Source organism: Halyomorpha halys, unplaced genomic scaffold (assembly GCF_000696795.3).
Source record: "Halyomorpha halys isolate HHAL.00 unplaced genomic scaffold, Hhal_1.1 Scaffold797.1, whole genome shotgun sequence".
NCBI lineage: Eukaryota > Metazoa > Arthropoda > Insecta > Hemiptera > Pentatomidae > Halyomorpha > Halyomorpha halys.
Genome location: NW_027108991.1, coordinates 155,479 through 164,308, shown reverse-complemented (window position 1 = coordinate 164,308; position 8,830 = coordinate 155,479). Strand labels below are relative to the sequence as shown.

The window sequence follows — 8,830 nt, the reverse complement described above, 5'->3', positions numbered from 1 at the left end:
TTATGTTTATCATATTTCATATTTTGTGTCATTTTGGAGCCGATCGGTAGATGTCATCTACCGTAAAAAATATATATATATTACCATTCTGTCATGAGTAAAAAACCATTATGCAACTACAAACATTAGGTAAAACAATTAATGTTAAATAAAAAACAAAACCTCTTTGCATTTATATATTTTTCTAGACAGCTATAGTACCTATGTGTTTCCTTCATATTAATGGTTGGAATTGGCTAGTAAACTGTCAAAATATGTTTTCCATTTTATTGTTGTTGTTTGTTTTACCTTAATTTTTCTTTTTTTAACTTGAAAATAGTTTTAAAATATCCATTTATGTAAGTTTCTATTTATGGAATAAGTAGTGAATATTTTTTAATCTTTTTATATGTATTAAAAGCATTCGTCAGAATATAAAACCTAATTTATACTTTTTTTTTGCAGAAAATGACATCTAATGATACAGACGTAACATGGTCTGGACCAGGATCCGGTGTGTTTTTACAAACAAAGCTGGCCCAAGGAATGGCAGGAGCAGCTGTTTGGGCTGCGCTCTTCCTCACCTGCCAGCAGGTTAGTTATATATTTATATTTTATTTATATATTCCCTTAGGGCAATTTCAAAATTGTTATATATTTGTTCTTGTCATTATATTATCATGTAGATAGTATATTGCCTGATCTGGTTTTTGCAAGTCTCAGAGGGCTTTGAGACTCTCCAGAATCTGAGTTTCTAGTTTTATATTTGTGTTAATAACATGAAATAATAATTAACAGAGGAAAGTAGCAATTAAACTCTTAATTGGGACTGTTATACCAATGTTCACGTCTGTCTTAGATGTTTTAACAAACTGATTTCTTTTAAATTATTGTATTACAAGTTTTTTTTAATGACAGCTTACCAAGAAAAAATAGCGAACCAATTTTAGAAAATTTTAACCAGATCAAATTCATGGTTTTTAGAAGCCTTCATAATAATAAAATCAACTCATGTATACACCTAATATATACAATGGAAGAGTTTGTTTGGATGCACTTATGTCAGGAACTTAACTGTACTATTTGAAAAATAATGTTTGTATTAAATACACCATTTATTGAGGAAGGCTTTTTACCATAACGTAAATCAATCTGAAATATAACTTCATACTCTTGGAAGCAAATTCGCTACTATAACTTTACTTGGTTAATAAATTTAATTTGCCGTGATTTATTAGGGAGATTATAGTGATAGAGCTATGACTATACAGTATAGGAGGAAAAAAAAAATAAACAACCATCAAAACATATTTTTATAGCCAAAGTTAGCCAGGCTTTATTAGTCTTTCAGGAGATCATTTTGATATCAATTGGAAACAAAAGTTGAAATATAATGTGACTTATTTTAAATTAAAATTTCTACTTTCATTTCTTCTTCCAATAATTTCTGAAATGTTAAAGTTGAACTCTAAGTATTCTTAGTTCAAATTCTTTAAATTAATTATTTTTAAGCCAGGACTTGGGGATATTAGTATAATATTTTTGTTTTATTTTTAAAAAAATACTTATAGTGTATTTTGATCTTGATAAAATCAAAATTCTATTATATAACTTACATAAACAAAAAAATTGATATTTCATTCTTGGAATTTTTTTTTTTTGTTTTTTTTTTCTATATGATATCTTACAAAATCTTAGAATATCAGGTAACACTATTCTTTAATTTTTAATTATTTTTTGCTGATAATGTATACAATAAACTCATGAAATTTCTTTAAGAATTTTTAATCTTGAATAAGATTAAAATGTGAAAATTAAAGGAGTGCTTCTTTTTACTGTTTTAATTCTAAATGTTTTTTCTCTCTTTCTTATGAAGATTAAGATAAATAAATAGTTGGAAATTTACTTTTACTAATTTTTTTTTTATTTTCATGTATAAAAATATCACAAATTAATAGTGACCAAGTATTGAATATTTGCATATCCTAGGCAGGATTGAAATCAATTATATCATGATTACTATTTTGCAGCTGGTGAAAGTACAATTACTACACTGTTGTAAAATCCATAATATAGTGTCAGCTGTGACTCATGGGGAGTTAAATGTCCTTGGTAGTGAAGGGAGGGAGGATGATAGGTCATGCATTAAATAAGATTCTATATTTTTGCTGTTATTTTATTGTTTCATATATTCATTGCTTATATTATTTACAAAAATAAAATCTATTTATACTTTGCATTCCTTGATTATTTTTATTTTTCTCCTACTTATTATTCTAGAAAAAGAATAAATTTTAATATAATCAAAGTTCAAGCATCCTTCCTTCATCATATTGAAATTTTTATTTAACCCTCAACCCGCTGATTTATCCTACGGAAAAATGGCTTTCCTATTTTTTTTTTTTTTTTTTTAACAGATTATGTGGAAGTATTTCAATCATTTTTCAAATGTAGCACTTAATTATTATTGTAGAAGAAGTGTGAAAATTTTATGTTGGTACACATGCTAGAAACGGTATTATGTTGGTATACATACTAAAAAAATTAAAAAAAAAAAAAAAACAGAAGAAATCTCCTTTAAATCCGATGCATCGATCAAAACAAATGGATCAGTAATGAAGGATATATAATATTCATTAATAAATAAATTAAATACTATTAATAAAGTATTATTTATTAATTTGCGGTGTTTCTAAAAGAGGATGATGTAAGATTTGTTCAGTTCGGGCAAACCACTTGGTATAACAATACAAATCGTTTTGGAGAAATATATATATAAAAAAAAAAGTATAAAATGATGATATCAAATGATACTCCTAGAAAATCGATTTAACTATAACATCCTAGATTTAAGATGTTTATGCACATTACACGTTCTTATTTTAAATAGATAATCATATATCTAAAAATAGATTTTAAAATCATAAAATCTAAAAATAGATTTTAAATAGATAACCATTTCAGTTTCCTACAACTTTCTGTTTCTAAGCTAGGTTGTTTGCATACAAACGTACATAGACCACTTGGCGAGACTTGATTGTTTTGACTCAATCAAAAAACTGTAAAAATTATATTTCCTTTGAAAAATTTAGTTACAAAATTTTTCATGATCACAATACTTTCTCTTATCATATATTTCATGTCTAGGTAAGTGAAAGTAAAAAGCACCTAAACATGAATTTTAGCTCTCGTTTTATAAAGCACTTTTTTCGTATATGTGTTGTAGGCTATCCTTTAAGTTGCTAAGTATTTTTAAATTTAGACTGCTCATTATGCTACACAGTTTTAGATCTTATTATTAAAAATACCGAGTGATAATTACAGACATGTGCGTTCTATTATATTTTATCATTAATGAGATTTATGTGATGAAGAGTTTTCATGACCAAAATTTAAATCATATATTTTATTGTGGCAATAAATCCAATCCTCTTTAATGTAGTGGCACTTATTCTTTCATACTTACTTAATTTAATCCTCTTTAATGTAGTGACACTAATCCTTTCAAATTACTGAATCTAATCCTCTTTAAAGTAGTGACACTTATCCTTTCAAACTTACTAAATCCAATCCTTTTTAAAATAGTGACACTAATCCTTTTAAACTTACTAAATCTACTCATCTTTAATGTAGTGACCCTTTTCCTTTCAAACTTACTAAATCCAATCCTCTTTTAGGTAGCGACACTTATCCTTTCAAACTTACTAAATCCAATCCTTTTTAAAGTAGTCACACTAATCCTTTCAAACTTACTAAATCCAATCCTTTTTAAAGTAGTGACATTAATCCTTTTAAACTTACTAAATCTACTCATCTTTAATGTAGTGACACTTTTCCTTTCAAACTTACTAAATCCAATCCTCTTTTAGGTAGTGACACTTATCCTTTCAAACTTACTAAAGACTTTTTTGTGAAACATTGTTTTAAAGAAAATATACATTTGGTGAAAATATTATGGAGCCTTTTTATGCTTGTTGTGATACTTTCACCTAAAAAATCTGTAAAGAATACGAATAAATCACACTTGGAGCTTTTGATGAGCAAATAGTTCTTTAGAGGATTCTTTGATTTGTAAAGAAAAAATTAAAATACTTTTTGATGATTGTTATACTAAATAAATATGGAAAAATTACATAAAATATATTAAAAAGGAGAAGATGGTCATGGGGTGTGGTCAGCGAATAAACAAAAAATTATTTCTTCATGCCGACTTTTCGACCTGAATTTCAGGACTTTATCGGGGAGTATAGACAGAGATTCTGGCTAAAGTGGCAGTTTATGCTCTCTGATGAAGACCTATTTAGAGAATATTCAGGTCCAAATGTCGGCACAGATAAATAATCTTTTGTTTATTTGCTGACCACACCCCCTCCCCCCGACCTTCTTCTCCACTTATTAATCTACATTCAACTATCAACTAATAATGTTTAATATCAGATAAATCTTATCCTCGTTGATATAGTTTTTCAGGGCTTAAATGTAGATTTTTCAAAAAATCTTTCTTTAATTTTGTTTGTTTGAAATAATTAACCATTTCTCATTTTTACCTCTAAGGAAAAATGGATAAATATAAACTATGAAACAATTTGATGATTTATCTTTGGGTTATAAGAAGAAGAATATTTTTTTTCATGTTAAAAACCTCTTCCACATAAATAAAACACGAATTTGACATTAAACTGGTGGAGGACTGCTGTCATGTCGACATTGTTATAAATAAAATAATTACTTTTTTAATTTTATTAATACTATATTTGAAACTTTTATTTGACCGAATAATTTAGCTTAAATTTAAATTTTAGTTAACTGTCATATTTTTATATTTCTGTCATTAAAAATAAAAAATTTTAATTAAAAATACTTTTTTGAAAATTATCGACATTGGTGTTAGTCAATCTTATATGATTGTTAATATTGTATGTTACTTTTAAATCATAATTAAAGATAGTTAGTCCTTGATGGGTCAGAGAAGTCTGTATGTTTTTAAAAATATTAAAGATAAAGTGATCGTGTAGTATATATAAACTTATTGCTTACAAAATTTATGGTTCACTGAGTAAATCAGTTTTGTCCTTGAATAATTATACACAAGAAAATTGTTTATCAATTATGATCAGTTTTAATACTGATGTTACTATAAATATTTTCTTTTTCTTTTGCTGTTGACATTATTGTCATAACTTTTTGTTTATTTATTATTTTAGTTTTGTTTCTAAACAACAAAAGCTTTGATTTGTTTTTAAGAATTAGGAGTATTTATTACTGATTAGAAAGAAAATTTAATTCTCCATAAAACCAAATAAAGAAATACAGCACACTTATTACATAATAAATTTATTCTAGTGCCTCTTTTTAGTTTGATACTAATCTAAAAACACTTTAGCTATTCTATCACTTCTTTTTCTACCTCCAAGCTGCAACAAGGCATTTATCCTTCTGGTGTAGCCTTACTCAATCATTTGATCTTCTGTTCATCGCTCATTTACATTTCTATTCACGTAACCAAACCATTTCAGTTGATGCTTCTCCACTATTTCTCCATCTGGCATTACCTCAACATCATACTGGATAATTTCATTTCATTGGGTCCCTTTGAGTTTTTCCTTGAATCCTACTCAGGAACCTCTCAGATGCCCTTACCATGATGATATAGAATTTTCCAACTCTCCGCTGCATATATTAAAACTAGTAGAAATGCTGTTAGTAGAAAATTTATATAAAAATAAAGAAAGTAAATTAAAAATTAGATGTACAGTGAAAAGTATAAATCAAACAACAATAAAACATAAATTGCCAAAAGGTATTGGACAATTAATGAAACAGAAATAATCACAAATAAAAAAGTAGATAAAAAGGAAATATAAAAATACAGTACACTCTATAAAACGGGAAAATAAGAATAACATAAAAGTTAAGAAAAAGGCAAATAATGAACAAAATATGAAACCCAACCTACTTTTCCGAATGGAGGAAAGCACAAGAATGAGCTATAGGTTGATACGAGGTACTAATAGGGTTAGAGAGTGGGAGAATTGGTGGTTAACAAATACATTGCATTTGGAAGCAAAAAGATCTTTACCTCACCCAGACCATCTTCTGCTTATATTTATATATTCCGCGCTAATAAGTGTGGTTTAAGTAATCCTTAATTACTATCCACATAAAAAAATTTCCCATCAATTTTTCATAATTTTTGTTAACTTTTTCTATGTGAGGACTATAATTTCGACAGATAATTCTAACCCAGTTATGAGTTCCCAGTTTATGTATATAAGTCAGGAAGTTGGTATAAAGTATTGTCCAAGAATATAGTAGAATAGACAATTATATGCTGCTTTTCCAGTATATGTTTCCTTCATAACAAGTTGCTGGGTTTTTTTAAATTTATGTATACTATGCAGTAATGGTGATATATTTTGAAAAGTGATTATTGTTTTTTACTTATATTTACAGATTTACCAGCACCTGCGGTGGTACACGAACCCTAACCAGCAGCGATCTATTATTAGGATACTTTTTATAGTTCCAATATATGGCTTGCATTCATGGCTCTCTCTGTTGCTCTTTAATAAAGAAAACTATTATATTTATTTCTTTACTGTAAGAGATTGTTATGAGGGTGAGTTTTATTAGTTTTTCATTAGCCTTTAGTTTTTTTTACTTATATTATTTATAAATATGGTATTGTTATCTTATTTATTTTATTTTTTTTACAGCTTTTGTAATCTACAACTTTTTAAGTCTTTGTTATGAATATCTCGGAGGAGAAGGAAATATTATGAGTGAAATACGAGGAAAACCAATCAGGTGATTCGAGTTATATTACTATTCAATTTTCTTTTGACTTTTTTTTTTTAATATATATATGTATATATATCTAGGAAAATATGATTGATACTGGCTCTGTTAACTTGTCCTTTATGTCCGAACAAACTTTAAACATTGTTTCAGTGTACAACAGACCAAAGATTCTATTAGAAAGGGATTTTGAAAACGTCTTTACTGGTTCTGCTACACTTCTATTAGGTGATTTAAATAGTAAGCACACTCAATGGGGTTGTCTGGTAGTAGACACTCCTCAGGGCCCAACTTTCTATCCCTCCGGGACTATCTGTAGACCCGATATACTCGATATTGCTGTAACACAAAATTTCAATTTACCAATAACCCAAGTATCGAGTATCGACCTGTTTTGGATCACGTACCTGTTTTAATCAATTGTGTACTAGAAACAAATCCCTTATAACGTCCAACGAGGCACGTCTTGACCAGGAGTAAGATGGGAGTAAGGAACGGATATCCTTTATGAATATAAGATGTGAAATTAATAAATATATGTTCATTTTTAATATTTTTGTTGCTCTTTCGATATCCATTGAATATTTGGTGGTACCAGCATTTTCTTAAAAAGGCAAAGATGAGAAGGTGTTAATCATATAAGTTTATATTTCTTCTTCCGTGTGTGCTTCTAGTTCAGGCTCATTTGAGGAGTCTTGTTGTCGTGTTGCTGTGTTGCTCTGTGAGCCCTGTGCTAAATCCAACTTTTTTCCCCTACTACGATTTCTGTGTGTAACAGTGATAGAAGGAAAATGTTTACAGTGGATAAAATTTTTTTTATATATATGAGTAATACTTGGAGGATTATAAGCTCTTATCTGTATTTAAGTCACCTGAAGCAGGGTCTCTGCCCTAGGTATATACCTAGTATGTGTGGTGGCGAAGTGTCCACTATAATTGGTGATAGCTATATAAAAAATTATTTGAATTTGAATTGGAGTGCCAATCACTTGTGATAGGTTTTGAATTGGAAATGAGAAAAATGAAAAGTGGGGTCCCATTAGACTAGGAATTGGGTCGGGTTACTGAAATAAATATTAATGACTTATTATTTAATGCATACTGGTTTCAATATTCTTTAAATTTGAGTTCTTACATGTCTAAATAAATATATTTTAAAAAAAAAATGTTGTTCCTTGTAAAAGCAATATTTTTGTTCTCTATATATTTCAATTTTTTTCCTGAAATAATTAATAAAAAAAAAACTTACTAATTTTTAAATAGAAAAGAGTCTGAAATATGAATTATTATTTATTTGATATTGTTAGGGTAGATTAATATAATTAAATCATTCTTGTTATGTTTTTATATATAATAAAAAAAAATTTACTGTAAAGTTATTTTTTAAAAAACAACCTATTAATAGTGAAATTTGTTTATACTAAAAATAATAATACCACTTCTTCTAGAAATAAACTTTATTTAATTGATAGATACTACTATCTGCCACACTATTGTGGGCAATAGGTAATAGTGATGAATGATCACATTCATACTAAAATAAAATAAGAATGAAAATAAATAAATAAATGAAAGAAAAAAAAGTACATAAAAATGATAAAATCTTTCTTAAAATATATACAAACAGAAGGATAAAAAAATTAACATAATCTAACTATGTGTATGAAAAAATAAATAAATAAATAAAATAATATAATCTCTAGTCACATTTACACTCTTATGTACCTGAGGATCCCTGAGCTCAAAAGATCCCAGCGCATCCCTGGTATTATGTCAGTGGAGGCTGAGCAAGTGCACTAAAATAATACCACTAGAATTTATTTAATTTTGATCATTAGTGGTAAATGAGAAATTTACTCTTGGCATGATTGTTATAATTATTTTTTTTTTAACTTCGACAAGTAAAGTTGTATTATATTGTTTATTTTATGAGGAGCAGATGGTCGGGGATGCGGACAGTTTATTTATTTTATCACAAGAGGTAGAATAGGTAATAGAGTTTTGATTAGTTAATGATAGTAGAATACAAAATTTATAAAGGATGGAAATTATT

At 27.6% G+C, this 8,830-nt stretch overlaps 1 protein-coding gene across 1 annotated transcript in view; it reads left to right on the top strand.

The window, feature by feature from the left end:
- The window catches only part of Tmep (Transmembrane endosomal protein), a gene marked incomplete at its 5' end in the record, with an annotated part of 29,672 nt that overhangs the window by 3,595 nt on the left and 17,247 nt on the right, over positions 1–8,830 (top strand). Inside the window, 3 exon segments of the mRNA XM_067047238.1 lie at positions 445–573; positions 6,433–6,598; positions 6,696–6,786. Coding sequence (XP_066903339.1) covers positions 448–573; positions 6,433–6,598; positions 6,696–6,786 — 383 coding nt within the window.